This window comes from Leucoraja erinacea, chromosome 11 (genome assembly GCF_028641065.1).
Source record: "Leucoraja erinacea ecotype New England chromosome 11, Leri_hhj_1, whole genome shotgun sequence".
Classification (NCBI taxonomy): Eukaryota; Metazoa; Chordata; class Chondrichthyes; order Rajiformes; family Rajidae; genus Leucoraja; species Leucoraja erinaceus.
The window spans coordinates 36,332,305-36,353,292 of NC_073387.1; the positions used below are offsets into that span (position 1 = coordinate 36,332,305).

General features: G+C 43.5%; 1 protein-coding gene across 4 annotated transcripts in view; it reads right to left on the bottom strand.

The window, feature by feature from the left end:
• The window catches only part of arhgef37 (Rho guanine nucleotide exchange factor (GEF) 37), a 111,625-nt gene that overhangs the window by 74,081 nt on the left and 16,556 nt on the right, over nt 1-20,988 (bottom strand). For 3 of the 4 annotated variants that reach the window (XM_055643032.1, XM_055643033.1, XM_055643029.1), the window contains 2 exons: nt 10,467-10,645; nt 2,562-2,685 (listed from right to left, as the gene is read on the bottom strand). In XM_055643032.1, coding sequence (XP_055499007.1) covers nt 2,562-2,685; nt 10,467-10,634 — 292 coding nt within the window. In that variant the 5' untranslated portion in view covers nt 10,635-10,645. Of the gene's footprint in view, nt 1-2,561; nt 2,686-10,466; nt 10,646-11,782; nt 12,068-20,988 lie in introns of those variants that run through there. The other variant, XM_055643030.1, reaches the window with a different exon arrangement.

Below are 20,988 nucleotides of genomic sequence, written 5' to 3' on the forward strand. Positions count from 1 at the left end.
CTTGTCCATGCTAACCAAAATGCCACATCTAAGATTGACCTATTTGCTCATGTTTGATAGATATCCCTCTAAACATTTCCTACCCATGTGTCTGCTCAAATGTCTTTTAAATGTCACCCCATTATAGAAAGGATGTGGAGACTTTCGAAGTTTTAGAAACAGGATGTTTACCAGAATGATGCCTGGAATAGGAGGTGTTTTCTACAGTGAATGGTTGGACAGATTTGGATTGTTTTTTAGGAGGGTCAGAGATTACGGGGAGACCTGATAGTTGTATATGAAATTATGAGAGTCCTAATTAGAGTCAGACTGAATGAGAGTCAGACTGAAGGGCCAGTCCTGGTGCTGACCTGTTCTATGTTCAGTCTGGTTCTATTATTGTACTTGCCTCAACTACGTTCTCTTGCAGCATATTCCATATACCCACCGCCCTCTGTATGAAAAGATTGCCCTTCAGGTTCCGACTAGATTTTTAATCTCTCACCTTAATCCTATGCTTACTTGTTCTTGATTCCCCTACCCTGGGAAAAAAACTATGCATTAACCCTATCTATTCCCCTCATGATTTAATACACCTCTGTAAGATCACCCATAGCCTGCCCAATCTCTCCCTATAATTCAGCCCCCTGAGCTATTACTGATTTCCATTTCCAATACTCAATGTCTATAAGGAACCAGGTGAGTTTTAATCACCAAACAATAATGGGTAAAACAAATCCAGCCATAAATATCCCATGTTGGCCAAGCTGGCCATCCGCGAGTCAAGGCGCCAGTTAGTCTAGCAAGCGCGGGGGGGAGGGTGTGATAACACTCCTTTGGGTTAGTTAGGGGCCCATAAAACCAGGCTCTACCCCAGCCAGCTGAAAGCCCCTTTTCCGGGGATACGTCCGTTCCCGGGTGCGGTTAGAAAGGGAATACGTCCTGTCCACGGGCACCCCGAGGGAGTTCCGGGACCGCTGGGCTCCGCAGGGTGTTGAATGTATCCTCAATAAGGATTGTATCATAATTGTATAGTAGTTTATTATGGATATATGTTTGTATTGTATTATGGTGGTGGGTTCTGGCTTGTTTTATTGTAGTGTAAATATTATTTTTTAATAATTGAATACATTTTTTGATTAAAAAAATATATCCCATGTTTGTAACAGTAAAGAATCATGTATAAATCATCCAAAAAAAAATCCGACATCTGATCTTCTGGCACTTTTGGTTCATTAAGCCAGGCTGGTAAGAGAAATAATACTTATCCATCAATCATTAATAAAAGCACAAATCTAAAGCAATGTCTTGCATGGAACAATAGATCTAATTTGTAAGTCCCCTTCTGGGTATTGGATACCGGTCAGGAAAATTGGTTGGTGGTATTTTAAGAAGGAACATAAGGAGTTAGTGGTGGGTATGAATGGAAACATATTAAGGAAATCACCGGAATCAAAGTTAGAGCAGAAAAGTGTCGATGAGGTACAAGGTCAGTATTGACTTTCTTTTATGGTAGAGCAGACATGAGGATCCAAAAGGCCTAATCCTATTTTTGTTTCTTATGAAATCCTTTAACGCAAGGCCACCAAATACCCTTCAATAAAGACTAGATTTATGACAACCATGTCCCATGAATAAATATAAGATTCATAGGAATGTGCACCAATGTGAATTCAAAGCAAAGCCGAAGACAAAGGAAGCTGCTACTTTTATTACCACTTAAATGAGCACAACTCCATCCCAGGACCCAAACAGTCTTTCCAGGTGAGGCAGAGGTTCACCTGCACCTCCTCCAACCTCATCTACTGCATCCGCTGTCGTAGGTGTCACCTTCTCTACATCGGCGAGACCAAGCTTAGGCTCGGCGACAACTTTGCCCAACACCTTCGCCCAGTCCGTACTAACCAACCTAATCTCTCAGTTGCCCAACACTTCAACTCCCCCTCCCATTCTGAATCTGACCTTTCTGTCCTGGGCCTCCTCCATTACCAGAGTGAGGCCTATTGCAAATTGGATGAACAACACCTCATATTTCACTTGGGTAGTTTACACCCCAGTGGTATGAACATTGACCTCTAATTTCAGCTAGTCCTTGCTTTCTATTTCCTTCTCCTCCCCTTCCCAGCTCTCCCACATAGCCTACTGTCTCTGCCTCTTCCATTCTTTTTCCCACCCCCGCCCCCCGACATCAGTCTGAAGAAGGGTCTCGACCCGTAGCGCCTACTTTTCTCCACAGATATATATTCTCCACATATGTATATGTGTATGTAGCGCCGCAGAAATTGTGCACCTATCCCCCCCCCCCCCCCCCCCCCCCCCCTTCTCCCTTCTGTTTTTTGTTTTTCTGTCTCTTGTTTTTTGTGCTAAATTGTATGTATGCACTGAGTACAAGCAGCTTTCAGTTTCACTGTACATGTATAGTGACAATAAATGGCATATCATATCATGCAGCCTCACCCACTGAATGTATCCAGCATTTTTGTCTACTTTTGATTTTTCCAGCATCTGTAGTTCCTTCTTAAACAACACAGAAATATCATCTCACCAAAGCTAATGCTGAGTAAATATTTAAAGGATATTACTTATCAGGAGAAGTTGGTCAGAATTTCCAGTAGCTGTGTCTTCCAGATGTTTGAGCAGATTAGAGGACACGAATATTACATCGTCGATATTTCCAAACAAGCCTTCCAGATCGAGATCTGGCACCTAAAATCAGAAAGAAATGCAACAGCTGTAAAATATTTTGTACTCCAAACAGCCACAATTAGTTGGTCATGAAGTTACGTGTTTAGTTAAAAAAAAGTTTAAAAAAAAAGACCAAGGATAAAACAGAATGTTGATACATTGAAATGCATATGAAAACACTGAAAATGCAGCCAAGATGGCCAAAAATCACAGCCGTAAGTGGTAGCGTTTTTTTTTTCTAAAATCAATAAACAGAACAACAGAAGTGGTCAAGATCAGACTTTTAGTAATATAGATTAAACTGCAAATTAGCATGAGATTTGTAAAGAATTTTGAGACATACATTATAATCCAGCAAGCACAGGGCTGCTTGTAAATCACATGTAAATCACACCTGTCGCTATACCTCCTCCCTCGACTGTCCAGGGACCCCGACAGTCCTTTCAGGTTAGGCAGAGGATCACTTGCACCTCCTCCAACCTCATCTACTGCATCCGTTGTTCAATATGTGGACTCTTATACATCGGCGAGACCAAACGCAGCCTGGGCTATTGTTTCGCACAACACCTTCGCTCAGCCCATGTGAACCAACCTAATCTCCTGGTTGCTAGACACTTTAATTCCCCTTCCCATTCCTACACAGAACTTTCTGTCCTTGGTCTCCCCCATTGTCAGAGTGCTATTTTGCTTTGGCAACTTACAGCCCAGTGGTATGAATAACCATATAACCATATAACCATATAACAATTACAGCACGGAAACAGGCCATCTCGGCCCTACAAGTCCATGCCGAACAAAAATTTTTCCCCTTAGTCCCACCTGCCTGCACTCATACCATAACCCTCCATTCCCTTCTCATCCATATGCGTATCCAATTTATTTTTAAATTATACCAACGAACCTGCCGACACCACTTCCACTGGAAGCTCATTCCACACTGCTACCACTCTCTGAGTAAAGAAGTTCCCCCTCATGTTACCCCTAAACTTCTGTCCCTTAATTCTGAAGTCATGTCCTCTTGTTTGAATCTTCCCTATTCTCAAAGGGAAAAGCTTGTCCATATTGAGTTTTCTCACTTCAGGTAGCCCTGGCATTCCCTCTCTATCCCTCCCTCACCCAAGTCACACCAGCTTTTCAGTTTCACCCCACAAACAGCTTATAATGGTTTGTCTCCTTTATCATTGTTACTATTTTGCATATCATTCATTCATTGTTCTTTATCTCTCCACATCACCATCTATATCAAAGATCTTATAGCTCTGCTCTAAGATCTTTGGTCTATATCTCTTGTTTCACTTCACCTAACCAGTCTGAAGAAGAGTTGACCCAAAACGTCACCCAGTCCTTCTCTCCAGAAATGCTGCCTGTCCCGTGGAGTTACTCCAGTTTTTTGTGTCTATCTCGGGATAATACCCCAGCCCTCTTCAAAATAGTGCCATTGAATCATTTACATCCACTTAACATAGAAACATAGAAAATAGGTGCAGGAGGAGGCCATTCGGCCCTTCGAGCCAGCACCACCATTCATTGTGATCATGGCTGATCGTGCCCAATCAATAACCCGTGCCTGCCTTCTCCCCATATCCCTTGATTCCACTTAAGAGAGCAAACTGGGTCTGGCTTAATAATTCAACTGAAAGATAGCATCTCTGACAGTGAAGCACTCCTTCAGTATTGCACTTTAGCGTCCATGTTCATTTTTGTGCTCAAACCTCTGAACTGAGTCTCAAACACAAAAACTGGCTTACATGGGAGTAGAATTCTGATGACTTTGCATTATGGAACATGCAATGAGGGAGAGTGCTGTATAGTGGAAGTCTAGAGATACTAAAGGTATGGATGAGGGTTTCAGCACGAAATGAGATCAATGAGGGGTAAAGTTACATGAAGATATGAGGTAAAGATATGTAAGTGCAGATTGAAGCCCAAGAATCATCATTGCATTAAGAATATTACATTAATGGCCCTGTCCCACGGTACAAGTTAATTCCAAGAGCTCTCCCGAGTTTGCCCTGATTCGGAGATTTATGGTAATGGCTGCTCGTCGGTACTCGGGGCTCTCGTGGACATTTTTCAACATGTTGAAAAATCTTCACAAGTCTTCCCGAGCTTATCTGCTGTTAGCGAGTCTTCCCAAGTACCTGCCGTTAGCGTTACGAGCTGCTAAGGGACGTCCCCGAGCTCCGACGTACCCGCTACGTTCATTCTCTGTGCTTACCACGAGTTTCTTTTTTTTTAAACTCCGGATAGCTCTTGGAATGAACCTACCGTGGAACAGGGCCATTAGATTGCAAACAGCCTGGTTCATTATTTTTGCTTTTATGAGTCTGAGCTTCATAAGTGATATAGTGGAAACAGGCCCTTGGCCCCACAGAGTCCATGCTGATCACTAATCACCCATTCACATTAGTTCTATTTTGTCCTACTTTCCCATTACCTTCGTACATACTATGGGAAATTTTACAGAGACCAATTAACCTACAAATCTGCACATGGGTGGGAACCGAAGCACCCAGAGGAAACTCATGCAGTTACAGGGAGAAGTTACATGCAAACTCCACATAGATATCTGAATTTAACGTGGCACTGGCACTGCGAGGCAGCAGCTCCAATATCTGCGTCATTGTTATCTTTGTTAATTTTTTTCCCTGTCCACCATGCCAAACATTTTGGTGCCATTTGCAAACTTTCTAACCATAATAATTGCACTCCCACCCAAATCTTTAGCATAGTTGATAAATGAAAGTGGATAAATGAGAGTAGAGCCAGCCCTGTTGCACACTGTTGGTTATAGGCCTCCAATCCAAAAACTAGCCCTCCAGTACCACCTTCTGATACCTACCACCATACCAATTTGGTATCCATTTGCTTAGCTCACCCTAGCCCCATATGATCTAACCTTCCGGCCCAAGTGGGACCTTGTCAAAGGCCTATAAAGTCCATGAAAACAGCATCTAGTGGTAGATTTCCTTTTTCAGCTAAACTCTGTGTGATTGCAGCTGCAATAATAACTGTGCTCTCTTGGTTAGGGAACATTTCTAGCTGGACCTCAGCTGCATGATTAACCACAAGGATTTTTTCTTTGTTACGTATTCATGAGGGAAAGATAGACTTTGCAGAACCTGATGTGTTTCGGATTCAAAAGTAAAGTTTGCAATGTGTTATCACACTGTCCAATAACCTCTGGCGTCTACAGCAGGAAAGAGAATGATGGATACCTGTGATACTAATGTAGTCATCAGCTGATAACTGTGAAAAGAACATAGGTCCACTTCTACTATCTGAATGATCCAGATTACGATGATAATAACCTTCACATTAAAAGGGCATGCAGTCCAAGTGTGAACTTGGTGTAGCTTAAGGTGGCATCAGATTTCCATCATTGCTTGCTTCGGGAGAGGATGACTTTTACGGTAAAAGCATGACTCTTAAAACAAGTCTAGAAGGAACAAATTGGCCCACTCATCAGTCTCTCCTCTTCCTATTGACTCATTTCTCTATCCCTCTTGTTTCCACATGCTGATGTCTCAGTGGAAGATTTGTAATGCAAGAAATGGCTGTAAATTATGAATTGGAAATGAGGGAGGAACTCAGGAAAAGTACAATTGCTAGGCTAGGAGTGCTGAGTGAATATTTGCACTGCCAGACTGATAAATCTACCAGTCATTAAAGATCTCGTTCTGTGGTCTTAAAAGAAGTGGCTATTGAGATAGATAGTGCATTAGTTTTAATTTCCCAAAATTCCTAAGATTTGGGGAAGATTCAATTAAAGTGAAAAACAGCAAATGTAACACCATTTTCTAAAAAAGGGTGGAGCTAAAGAGTAGGAAATTAGAATCCAACCAGCTTAATGTCAGTTACAGGGAAAACTGTTATAAGATATTATACGAGAGTAGTTTTGCAAATTCACAGTTAGCAAGCAAATATAAATTGGTTTAATGAATGGGAAATGATGTTTGGTCAGTTTATCAGTTCTTACAAGAAGTAAAACGTGCTGCAGATAAGGGGAAAGTGTTTATATTTCCAGATGCAGTTGATTAGTTATTGCAACAAAGGTTTCTGTGGAACGTGAAAACCCACAGTGGAGAAAACCCACAAAGGAGAAAAATATAATGGCATGGATAGAGCCTGGCTAACAAGAAATGAAGGGGAACTGGGTCTTTTTATAGAGAACAAGATATAATGAGTGCCAAAGGGATTGATGCTGAGTTTACAATTATATAAGTATCTTGCATGAAAGCACCAAAGCTGTGGTCGCTAAATTTGCTGATGAAGAAAAGAAGGTTGGACAGTATTTTTTAAAGATTACACAAGGAGACTGCAAAGTGTATTTACCCAGGCTAAATAAGTGAGCAAAGGACTGGAAAATGATGTCAAAATTAAATGGGGGAAAATTACAAAATGTCTATTTGGCAGGAAATTTGTAAAAAAAAAACATTATCTAGAGAGATTAGAAAAATTTGAAATAGAAAGTGATCTTAGTGTCATGGTGTTTAAGAAAGAACTGCAGATGCTGATCAAAAAATCGAACGTAGACAAAAATGCTGGAGAAACTCAGCGGGTGAGGCAGCATCTATGGAGCGATGGAAAAGATGACATTTCGGGTCGAGACCCTTCTTCAGACTGATGTGGGGGAGAAGAAAGGAAGAGGCAGAGACAGTAGGCTGTGGGAAATCTGGGAAGGGGAGGGGAAGGAGGGAGAAAGCAAGTATTACCTGCAATTGAAGAAGTCAATGTTCATACCGCTGGGGTGTAAACTACCCAAGAGAAATATGAGGTGCTGCTCCTCCAATTTGCGGTGGGACTCACTCTGCCCGTGGAGGAGGCCCAGGACAGAAAGGTCGGATTTGGAATGGGAGGGGGAGTAAACACATCATGCAAATTGATGTGGCCATTCATAGACTGTTGAATGCCAGACAACATTAATTATGTTTAATTACATTTTTTTTTACAGATAAGCAATTGTTGACTGTTTAAATATGTGTTTCTCAACTAAACTTCAAGATATTTAACAAGTATTGAGATTTAGGAGATTGAGGGGGGATCTTATAGAAACTTACAAAATTCTTAAGGGGTTGGACAGGCTAGATGAAGGAAGATTGTTCCCGATGTTGGGGAAGTCCAGGACAAGGGGTCACAGCTTAAGGATAGAGGGGAAATCTTTTAGGACTGAGATAAGAAAAACATTTTTCACACAGAGAGTGGTGAATCTCTGGAACTCACTTCCACAGAAGATAGTTGAGGCCAGTTAGATGTGGCCCCTGTGGCTAAAGGGATCAGGGGGTATGGGGAGAAGGCAGGTACGGGATACTGAGTTGGATGATCAGCCATGATCATATTGAATGGCGGTGCAGGCTCGAAGAGCCGAATGGCCTACTCCTGCACCTATTTTCTATGTTTCTATGTTTCTATAAGCACATGAACAGGCAGGGAATGGACTAATATAGGCCATGTATGTATTCATTAAAACTTTATCTGCAATCCATTGGACCTACAATGTCTCAGTTTTAAAATGATCAACCTTCTTTTCCATTCCTTAGAGGTTTACAATAGACAATAGGCAATAGGTGCAGGAGTAGGCCTCTGCTCTCTGCTGATAACCTGATGGAGGAGATGATCTGGGTCCAAGGCACGACGAGATAGTGCCAGAGTTGCTGCTTGCCTTCGGATCCCTGTAGGCAGAATGCCTGCAAGTATAGGGAGCTGCTCGACTGGAGTAGGTTGAAGGCACCCAGTGATGGTTCACAAGGTGCTGTTCAGGCTCATGTCTACCAGACTAGTATGTCTACTACTACTCCATACTGGTGCGCAGTACTCTGCTGGAGATTACACAAGAGCTCAGGCAGAGGTGCGAAGATGTGATGGACTGGCTCCCCAACTTGTTCTGTCCAGGCGTCGGATGAGGCCGCTACAAGCCATGACCTTGTTGCGTAGACCAGCCAGGTGTTGACGAAATGTAAGCAACCTGTCCAGCTTTATGCTGAGGTAAGTGGGTGTTTATTGGAAGTCCAAGCGCCTGTTGTTAACAAAGACAGCTAGCTCTTGCTTTGCTTCCTTGTTGTTTAGATAGACAATAGGTGCAGGAGTAGGCCATTTGGCCCTTCGAGCCAGCACCGCCATTCAATGTGATCATGGCTGATCATCCCAAATCAGTACCCCGTTCCTGCCTTTTCCCCATATCCCCTGACTCCGCTGTCTTTAAGAGCCCTATCCAGCTCTCTCTTGAAAGCATCCAGAGAACCTGCCTCCACCGCCCTCTGAGGCAGAGAATTCCACACACTCAAATCTCTCTGTGAGAAAAAGTGTTTCCTCGTCTCCGTTCTAAATGGCTTACCCCTTATTCTTAAACTGTGGCTCCTGGTTCTGGACTCCCCCAACATCGAGAACATGTTTCCTGCCTCCAGCGTGTCCAAACCCTTAACAATCTTATATGTTTCAATGAGATCTCCTCTCATCCTTCTAAACTCCATAGTGTACAAGCCCAGCTGCTCCATTCTCTCAGCATATGATAGTCCCGCCATCCAGGGAATTAACCCTGTAAACCTACGCTGCACTCCCTCAATAGCAAGAATACAGAGTTCTGAAGAAGGGTTTCCACCCGAAACGTTGCCTATTTCCTTTGCTCCATAGATGCTGCCTCACCCGCTGAGTTTCTCAAGCATTTTTGTCTACCAGAGGTTTACATTTCCCCAGCCCGTCATCTCTTCAAATGCGACAGAATTTACCAACCACCTCCATTCCTGGAAGCCCTGGTTTTAATTACTCTTCTACTGCCATTTCAGGTTTTCAATGATCTTACCTCAGCTTAAAACTCTCCATCTCACTACTTATTTTATTAAGACGCTCCTTAACATTTATTTTCTTGACCAGACTTTTAGACATCCACTCTATGTTCTACCTATGTGGTTTGGTCTCAAATTTATTATTGATAGCATCTTCCTTTAAATGTCTTAATACACCTTACTATGTTAAAGGCATGATACAATTACAAGTTATTTTGCGTTATGATTAGGTTGCGAGTTGCAGCACATTGCTAGGCTGATAGGTTAATTAGCCACTCTGAATTTCATCCAGCACAGTTGATTGGTAGGGAAATCAGGAAGGAAATGATTTCTAGCAAATAGGTAATGACATAAGGGGGAATGTGAATGCTTTAAGAGGCAGCATAGACACAGTGGGATGAATGGCCTCCTTGGATGTTCCATGAGAGCATTAAATTTTGAAACTAAAATGAGTTCTAAGTTATCGCACTAGATCTATCTGATCATATTTCTGAGATAACACAGAAACATAGAAACACAGAAATTAGGTGCAGGAGTAGGCCATTCGGCCCTTCGAGCCTGCACCGCCATTCAATATGATCATGGCTGATCATCCAAGTCAGTATCCCGTACCTGCCTTCTCTCCATACCCTCTGATCCCCTTAGCCACAAGGGCCACATCTAACTCCCTCTTAAATATAGCCAATGAACTGGCCTCAACTACCCTCCGTGGCAGAGAGTTCCAGAGATTCGCCACTCTCTGTGTGAAAAAAGTTCTTCTCATCTCGGTTTTAAAGGATTTCCCCCTTATCCTTAAACTGTGACCCCTTGTCCTGGACTTCCCCAACATCGGGAACAATCTTCCTGCATCTAGCCTGTCCAACCCCTTAAGAACACACAACGATTAATGCCTGTAATATCAATCTACCTTTTCTTATGCATTCTCCCTTCTCGAGTGAAGGTGCGACATTTGGAACGGTGTTATGTATCCTGTCACATAAATCTTTAATCAATTCATGCATAATTTCTAAGTGGGAATACCTGTTTGGACTGCAAATGGTTTCGGATATCTGTTGCGCACAATTGTAGTAAAGTAAGGTAACGCTCTTCTGATGAAATCAGTTCGTCAATTGCTTTCATTTGTTTTTGCTCCATTTTGCTAGGTGATGAAAATGTGTCAATTTCCTCATAATAAGATGAATCATCCATGGTAACTGTGCCTGCAGGAAACAGTTAGAATTGCTGATTAGATGCCTGTCCATAGTCCTAAACTCTCCTGAACAGAATTAAAAATATATCCTGTCATTGAATTTAAACCCTACTCTTACATCATCTGATATTTTTATTTTTCATTCCAGATATGTACATTTTTGGCAATGTAACTATTGTTTCTGTTTAGTTTAGTTTAGTGACAGTTTAAAAACAGGCACTTCGGCCAACCGAGTCCACGCCGACCAACAATCACCCATACACTAGTTCGATCCTATAAAATAGGGATAATTTACAGAAGCTAATTAACCTACAAACCTGTAGGACTTTGGATTGTGGGAGGAAACCAGAGCACGTGGATAAAACCCACGTGATTACAGGGAGAACGTACACAATCCATGCAGACAGCATCTGCAGTCACGATCAAACCCGTGTCTCTGGTGCTGGAAGGTAGCAACTCTACCGCTGTACCACTGTAGCCTTACTGAGCATCCCTAATTCCACTTGAAATGAGGAGGCATTGATGGTCTGGAGTCTCATGTAGGCCATAATGTGCAAGGCAGCAAATATCTTTCTCTCTACACATTAATGGAGCAGATGGACTTTCGCCACAATCTAATAATTTCAGAGTTGTCATGACTGATACCAAAGGTCGACACAAAATGCTGGTGTAACTCAGCGGGTCAGGCAGCATCTCTGGAGAAGAGGAACAGGTGACTTTATGGGTTGAGACCCTTCATCAGACTGACACCAGATTCTAAGATTAATTTAACCTGAATTCTACCAGCTACCACGGTGACATTTAAACTCAAATCTATGGATTAATTTTTCAGAACTCTGCCTGTTAATTCAGTAAACTGACCTCTCCGATACTGCATGGTTAAATGATAATTTTCTGTACACCTTGAAATATACTCCACGTCCCCACTGTGTTACTCTCAGCAAGAATCCTAACATGATTTATATTGGACAGAATATAAGGCAGTCAAACATGCCTGACCAACATAACAACATAAACAATCTGTTTGCTTACTGCAGGCCATCATGGAACATTCTAGTTCTAATCTGCTCCATGAGTCATCATAATCTTCAGGATACCTATTCAACCTATTACACCAATCATTAATAATTTGTAACCACTTACTTACCGTTTTAAAGCGCATTTCAGATTTCCAAACATGAATTGCATTTTTTAATGCACAGCATTTGCTTCAAACTGTGAAACTCTCATTGCTTCTGGAGTCCTGTTACAACCACGAGCTTGCAAACCCTGCCAAAATGGGCTGCAACCATGTTTTCATTGGTTAATATTACTCAGAACCAGACAGCTCCAAAAGCAAACCAGAGTTGTTTAAAGCAGCTATAAAACACCACGTTTATTTTTTTTTAAGGTGTCCCAGCTCATTGCTGTTTACTGAAAATAATTATGAAGGATGTGCGTATGTGTATGTTCGTGTGGGTTGGGTCTTATGTACTCATGTGTATTTAAATCAAGGCTTCCGAAGTCTTATTTTATCTGCAAATAAATAAGGATAATTACTTTGAGGATAATTTTAAGTCTCAGGAAGAGCAGAAAGGAACTTTCTTCCTGAGTTGATATAATCATTCAAAATGGCCATACATGCTAATGCTATTTTGACCACTCCTTATAATTGCGCATCAAAGATAGAGATTAGAGTGGCACTGTAGGTGCACTTTGTTCATTGCACAATTCTGTAAAATGTCAGGAATGTGACACAGCAGCTTTAAAAAGCCCCGTTCATTCTTCACATTGTGTTTTTGGAGCTTACAATTATGCATTGGGGCTGATTTCTTTCAGGAAATAAACAACATGGAATGTGACTGCAGCCCACAGCTAGTCTCACAATGTAATATTGTTCCTGTGCTATCTCAATTATCCTTTCAGCCATCTTACTACATTCCACTGCATTCAGCTTACGAGAAAAAAACGTAATAGATCTTTTGATAAACAAAAATAGGTTTCATCCTGAGAAACCTAAATGAAGTGAGGCAAATACAGATCCAGGCCAGGTCATGTGCTCTACAGTACATAAAAAAACAGGAGAATTATAAGTACAGGCTGTCCCAGGGTAATAAAAGGTGGCACAGTGGCACAGCAGTAGAGTTGCTGCCTTACAGCGCCAGAGGCCCGGGTTCGATTCTGACTACGGGTGCTGTCTGTACAGAGTTTGTACTTTTTCTCCGTGACCTGCATGAGTTTCTCCCCGTGACCTGTATGGCTAAATGATTGTTGATCAAAGTTCACCAATTGAGTTGATGCCTGTAAACCATATGAGGTTTGCCATTTTCCACTCACTGCATGTTGGTGCAGCAGTCAAGTTGCTGCCTTACAGCACTAGAGACCCGGGTTCGATCCTGACTACGGGTGCTGACTGTACGGAGTTTGGGCGTTTTCCGGGTGCTCTGGTTTCCTCCCAAACGCCATAGCCCCACAGGTTTTTTGGTTAATTGGCTTCAGTAAAATTGTAAATTGTCCCTAGTGTTATAAGGATAGTGTTGATGTGCGGGGATCGCTGGTCGGCCCAGACACAGTGTGCTGAAGGACCTCTTTCCGTGCTGTATCTGTAAACTAAGCTAAACAGGCAAGTTCTATTTTAACTGATATCCATATGTCGATTAAAATCACGTTGGAAAATACAAGATGTTTAAGAAAGAACTGCAGATGCTGGAAAAATCGAAGGTAGACAAAAATGCGGGTCAGGCAGCATCTATGGAGTGAAGGAATCGGCGACGTTTCGGGTCGAGACCCTTCTTCAGACTGATGTGTGTGGGGGGGGGGGGGGGGGGGGGGGGCGGGAAAAAGAAAGGCAGAGACAGTAGGCTGTGGGAGAGGTGGGAAGGGGAGGGGAAGCAGGAAGAGAGCAAGGACTACCTGATATTGGAGAAGTCAACGTTGATACCGCTGGGGTGTAAAATACCCAAGCAAAATATGAGGTGCTGCTCCTCCAATTTGCAGTGGGACTCACTCTGGCCATGGAGGAGGCCAGGACAGAAAGGTTCAGAATGGGAGGGGGTGTTGAAGTGCTGAGCCACCGGGAGATCAGGTTGGTTAATGCGAACCGAGGGGAGGTGTTTGGCGAAGCGATCACCAAGCCTGCGCTTGGTCTCACTGATGTAGAGCAGTTGACACCTGGAACAGCGGATGTAATAGATGAGGTTTGGGGAGGTGCGGGAGAACCTCTGCCTCACCTGGAAAGATAGCTTGGGTCCTTGGATGGAGTCGAGGGGGGACTAAGGCGACAAATGCGGCATTTCCTGCCGTTGCAAGGGAAAGTACCAGGGGAGGTGGTGGTTTGGATGGAAGGGACGAATTGACCAGGGAGTTACGGAGCGGTCTCTGCGGAAAGCCGAATGGGCAGGAGATAGGAAGATGTAGCCTGTGGTGGGATCCCGTTGGAGGTGGCAAAAATGTCAGAGAATTATGTGCTGTATGTGACAGCTGGTAAGGTGGAAGGTGAGGATAAGGGGGGCTCTGTCCTTGTTACGAGTGGGGGGATGGGGAGTGAGAGTGGGGCTACGGGATATAGAGGAGACCCTGGTGAGAGCCACATCTATAGTCCAAGAGGGAAACCGCCGTTCCTTAACGAATGAGGACATCTCCGATGCCCTGGTTTTGAACACCTTATCCTGGGTGCAGATGCGGCGTAGACGGAGGAATTGGGAGTAGGGATAGAGTCCTTCCTGGAAGCAGGGTGGGCAGAAGTGTGGTTCAGATAGCCATTGGAGTCAGTGGGCTTGCAGTGGATATAAAATAAAGATAATCAGTCAATATGGTAACCATACCTCCACAGTATCATAATGGATCATGTCAAAAGCACATGACCAACCTGAATAAATGATTACTGAAAGTGAGGAAGAACACCCTCAGTGCATGTGGGGAGAAATTGTGGTCCTTGCAGAGATATTTGCATGATCTTTAGCCACTATTGATGTTTCGGAGGTCTGGAGGGTGGCGTGATTTTAGTAGGGCAGCAAGGATATAGAAACATAGAGAATAGGTGCAGGAGTAGGTCATTCGGCCTTTCAAGCCTGCACCGCCATTCAATATGATCATGGCTGATCATCCAACTCAGTATCCTGTACCTGCCCTCTCTCCATACCCCCTGATCCCTTTAGCCACAAGGGCCACATCTAACTCCCTCTTAAATATAGCCAATGAACTGGCCTCAACTACCTTCTGTGGCAGGGAGTTCCAGAGATTCACCACTCTCTGTGTGAAAAATGTTTTTCTCATCTCGGTCCTAAAGGATTCCCCTTTATCCTTAAACTGTGACCCCCTTGTCCTAGACTTCCCCAACATCGGGAACAATCTTCCTGCATCTAGCCTGTCCAACCCCTTTAGAATTTTGTAAGTTTCTATAAGATCCCTCCTCAATCTTCTAAATTCTAGCGAGTACAAACCGAGTCTATCCAGTCTTTCTTCATATGAAAGTCCTGACATCCCAGGAATCAGTCTGGCGAACCTTCTCTGTACTCCCTCTATGGCAAGAATGTATTTCCTCAGACTTGGAGACCAAAACTGTACGCAATACTCCAGGTGTGGTCTCACGAAGACCCTGTACAACTGCAGTAGAATCTCCCTGCTCCTATACTCAAATCCTTTTGCTATGAATGCCAACTATTCGCTTTCTTCACTGCCTGCTGCACCTGCATGCCTGCTTTCAATGACTGGTGTACCATGACACCCAGGTCTCGTTGCATCTCCCCTTTTCCTAATCGGCCACCATTTAGGTAATAGTCAACTTTCCTGTTTTTGCCACCAAAGTGGATAACCTCACATTTATCCACATTATACTGCATCTGCCATGCATTTGCCCACTCACCCAGCCCATCCAAGTCACCTTGCAGCCTCCTAGCATCCTCCTCACAGCTAACACTGCCCCCCAGTTTCGTGTCATCCGCAAACTTGGAGATGTTGCATTCAATTCCCTCGTCCAAATCATTAATATATATTGTAAATAGCAGGGGTCCCAGCACTGAGCCTTGCGGTACCCCACTAGTCACTGCCTGCCAATCTGAAAAGGACCCATTTACTCCTACTCTTTGCTTCCTGTTTGCCAGCCAGTGCTCTATCCACATCAATACTGAACCCCCAATACCGTGAGCTTTAGGTTTGTATACTAATCTATTATGTGGGACCTTGTCGAAAGCCTTCTGAAAGTCCAGATATAACACATCCACTGGTTCTCCCTTATCCACTCTACTAGTTACATCCTCAAAAAATTCTATAAGATTCGTCAGACATGAGTTTCCTTTCGTAAATCCTGTATGCTGGGGAACTAGACGTCACACCTGATGTAAGGGTGCAAAAGTTTTGGAGGGAATTCTGAGGTATTGGATCTGTCGGTATTTGGATAGACAGGGTCTTATTAGAGATAGATAGCAATACTTTGTGTGTGGGAAACCACGTCTCACAGCACTTAGTTTTTTGGAGAGGTCATAAAGAGGATTCTTGAGAGAGAATGTGGACGTTGTTTATATGGACTTTCCCAAGGCTTTTATCAAGACACCAAATTTGGTAGGGTAGTTTGGAAGGTTAGATCACATGGAATCCAAGATGACATATTTCCAAATATATGATGCTTTAAATACTTGGAAATGTCAAAGAATACAAGGCATAGCTTTAGATGAGTGGGGGAAAGTATAAAGAAGATGTGTGGGCCAGTTTTATATTGGCTGGAATGCACTGCCAGGGGTGATGGTGGAAGCAGATATGATAGTGGTATTTAAGAGGCTTTTAGATAACACATGGATCTGCAGAGAATGGAGGGATATGGATCAAGTATACTGTAGGTATAGAAAATTAGTTTAACTGCATCATGATAAGCACAGGAATTATGGACTGAAGTGCCTGTTCCTGTGCTGTACTGTTGTATATTCTCTATTCATACGATAGTCCCCACCAGACTGGCTGAAAAGCTGTTGAAACTGGGGCTTAACACTCCCCTGTATGCCTGGGTCCTGAACTTTCTCACCGCCAGGCCCCAGGTGGTCAAGATGGGGAGACATACCTCCAACCCCCTCACCCTGAATACAGGATCCCTCCCAAGGTTGTGTCCGTAGCCCCCTACTGTACTCCCTGTACACACATGATTTTGTGGCCAGGTTCAGCTCCAGCTCCATCATCAAGTTTGCTGATAACACTGTGGTGGTGGGCCTGATCTAAGATAATAATGAGAAGGCCTACCGGGAGGAGGTGGCTGATCTGGCACTCTGGACAACAGCCTCCTCTTGAATGTCACAAAAAGTAAGGAGCTGACAAGGGCACAACATCCGAGGACGTACACGCCACTGGAGATTAATGGGACTACTGTGGATAGGGTGCTTTAACTACCTGGGAGTCCGCATCACAGACGATCTGACATGGACAACACACACTGCCGCACTGGTGAGTAAGGCAAGGCAGCACCTTTACCACCTCAGGCAGCTGAGGAAATTCAGTCTCTCTCTGAGGATCCTGCAGTGCTTCTACTCTGGAGATGTAGAAAGCATCTTGTCCGGCAACATCACAAACTGGTTTGGGAACAGCTCTGCCCAGGACAGGATAGGATGGCTCTGCAGAGAATAGTGCATTCAACCGAGCGCACTATGGGAACTACACTCGTCCCCCTGCAGGACCTTTACACCAGGAGGTGCAGATCCAGAGCCAGCAACATTATGGTAGACCCCTACCACCCCAGCAACGGACTGTTCCAGCTGTTACAGTCAGGCAAACGCCTCTGCTGTCATGCTGTGAAACCAGAGAGGATGAGACAGAGTTTCTTCCCACAGGCCATCAGGACTGTAAACTCTTATCTCACCAGGGACTAATTTACTGTACTAATTTACCATTGTGTTGTGTCTTTTGTAAAAAAATATTTTCTAACATGTAAATACTGATTCTGTCCTATTCAGTTTTGTAGTTTTTGCACAATCCGCAGGCATTGCTACTTTCATTTCACTGCACATCTTGTATGTGTATGTGACAAATAGAGTTGATTTGACTTGGTTTTCAATTCATCTGCTTTAGAACCTCCAAGATTTCAGTCTCGCCCAGTAATTTATTGGTGTCTATAATCTTGCAGCATTCTATCTAAATCTTCAATGGCTGCTTTGTTAGCCATTATACAATCATCCCAGACAATGTTCCCATTGTTCTCGAACATTTTTCTTTGTAGGACACAGTCAGGCGAGTCAGATGCAGATTCAGGTGAGGGAGATGAGGGGTGGGGGGGGCAGTGGTTGTGGTGGAGACGGGATGAATTGGCAGACGGTTGGAAAAGTCCATAGATAAAAATAGTACAAGTGCGAGATCAGGAGATAACGATAGAAGGCATGAAATATGCAGCCAGAGGAAGGAATATAGCTGAAAGGGGAGAGGAATAAATGGGTATGCATCCAGGTAGAGCACAGGAAAGCGAGGAGGAAACGGGGGGATTGTTTACCTAAAATCAGGGAATTGTTTACCTAAAATCAGGGAATTTATTGTTCATATTGTTGGGTTGTAAGTTGTGTTGGTGTCTCCATATCTTTCAAATTTAAAGGGTGTTTAAAAGCTGAATGTGCAGATTTTTCCACCTCGAAAGCATTGGAACACAGTCTGATGATGCCATGCCAAGCTAGTTTTGATACAAAAGTAAATTAAAAAGGAATTCCTTCCCGTTTCACCAGAAGCATCCAAACAAATATGATGTGCAACATGAAAAGCAACTGTAATAATACTATTTAATTGATATTACAGCCAAGAAGAGCAAAGTGACGTGCCTCAATGACTATCGATCAGTAGCACTAATGTCTGTGGTGATGAAGTGCTTTGCGAGGCTGATCATGGCGCAAATCAACTCCTACCTCGATGAAAACCTGGACCCACTGCAGTTCGCTTACCGCCACAACAGATCAACGATGGATGCGATCTCACTGGCTCTCCACTCCGTTCTGGACCACTTGGACAACAAAAACTCATATGTCAGGCTGTTATTCATTGACTACAGCTCGGCATTTAATACCATCATCCCCTCCAAGCTGGTTACCAAGCTCTTAGATCTAGGTCTCTGCGCATCCCTCTGCAATTGGATCCTCGACTTCCTCATTCACAGACCACAGTCTGTCCGTATTGGTGGAAATGTGTCATCCTCGATAACAATCATCACAGGAGCACCTCAAGACTGCGTGCTCAGCCCCCTGCTGTACTCTCTCTATACTAATGACTGCGTAGTCGGACATAGTGCGAACTCCATCATCAAGTTCGCCGACGACACCACTGTTGTGGGACGTATCACTGATGGGGACGAGTCAGAGTATAGAAGTGAGATTGACCGATTGACCAAATGGTGCCTGCACAATAACCTGGCTCTCAACACCAGCAAAACCAAGGAACTGATTGTGGACTTCAAAAGGGGTAGAATGGGGACCCACAGTCCCATTTAAATCAAAGGGTCGATGGTGAAAAGGGTCAAGAACTTCAAATTCCTGGGCGTGCATATTTCCGAAGATCTCTCCTGGTCCCAGAACACTGATGCAATCATAAAGAAAGCACATCAGCGCCTCTACTTCCTGAGAAGATTACAGAGAGTCGGTATGTCAAGGAGGACTCTCTTGAACTTCCACAGGTGCACAGTAGAGAGCATGCTGACTGGTTGCATCGTGGCTTGGTAAAGCAACCTGAGCGCCCAGGAGCGGGAAAGGCTACAAAAAGTTGTAAACACTGCCCAGTCCATCATCGGCTTTGACCATCGAGGGAATCTATCGCAGGCGCTGCCTCAAAAAGACTGCCAGCATCATCAAGGACCCACACCATCCTGGCCACACACTCATCTCTCTGGTGCCATCAGGTAGAAGGTACAGAAGCCTGAAATCTGCAACATCCAGGTTCAGGAACAGCTTCTTCCCCACAGCCATCAGACTATTAAACACAACTTCAATCAAACTATGAACTATAACAGCCTCTTGCACTTTATCTGTGCATTTATGTGTGTGTATATATATATATATATATTCTATGGTATATGGTCACACTGATCTGATCTGATCTGTACCTATGCCTAAAATATTCTGTTGTGCTGCAGCAAGCAAGAATTTCATTGTCATATCTGGGACAGATGACAATAAATTCACTTGACTTGTCTTGACTTGATTCTTTCTCTTGGATATATTCATGGAGATGATTCAGCATTACTGAAAGAATGATGATATTTTTTCCATCAGGATTTGATGTGATGCACACATCCAGCTGCTCCCCTTGTCATTTAGGATGGGAGAGTTTGTAGATTTAAGATATGCTGACAAATCATGTCCAATTCTCCATTTCTGGCAATATTCTTGTAAATGTCCTTGAATTCTCCTGAAGAGTACTTAAGCAATACTTCATCTGTGGTTTAGCTGCTATTTATCTACATAATTGCCCTGCCCTTTTGTTTAATTCCTTAGTTAATTAAGGAAAGCATTCCGTTCCTCTTCCTCACGTTCAGCAATCCCAGTGTGTGGGCTCAGATATGTTTCCCTGAACTTATTGAGAACTTTATTGCTAAGCAGGACAATGAATAAAATGAAATGCACATTTTTTCTGGAATCATGATGCTCCACCTTTTCTTTATTATCTCTCTTTTATATCTTATCTGAAAACATGAACTACGGCACGATGGCGCAGCGTTATAGTTGTACGTTGTCCCCATGACCTGAGTGGGTTTTCTCCAGGATCTCCAGTTTCCTCCTACACTCCTACACTAATTGTGCATAGTTAGTGTGCGGGGATCGCTGGTTGGCGCAGACTCGGTGGGCTGAAGGGCTTGTTTCCGCGCTGTATCTCTACGCTAAATTAAACTAAACTAAACACGAATTTGAAGTTAACAACTAAAGCCTGGGGGATTAGAAACACTACCTTGAGCTTGTTTGCAAATTAACATGCTTGAGTTGCAGCAATCCCCCAGACTTTAGTTGTTGACTTCAGTGTTCATGTTTAGTTTAATTTAATTTAGTTTGGAGATACAGAGTGGAAACAGGCCCTTTGACTCACCGAGTCCGCGCTGATCAGCGATCCCCGCACATTAACACGGGACAATTTACAATTTTACCAAACCAATTAGCCTACAAACCTCTGTGTCTTTAGAGTGTAGGAGGAAACCGAGATCCCAGAGAAAATCCACTCAGATCATGGGGGGAAAACCCGTGCAGAGAAAACTGCATCGGATAAAATCCACACAGCTCACGGTGAGAACATACAAACTCTGTACAGCCAGCACCCATAGTCAGGATTGAACCCAGGTCGTTAGCGCTGTAAGCAGCGACTCTACCACTGCACCTCCATACCACCCAACTGGCAAAATGTCTAAAACTAGAGGGCATAAAATAAGTTAAA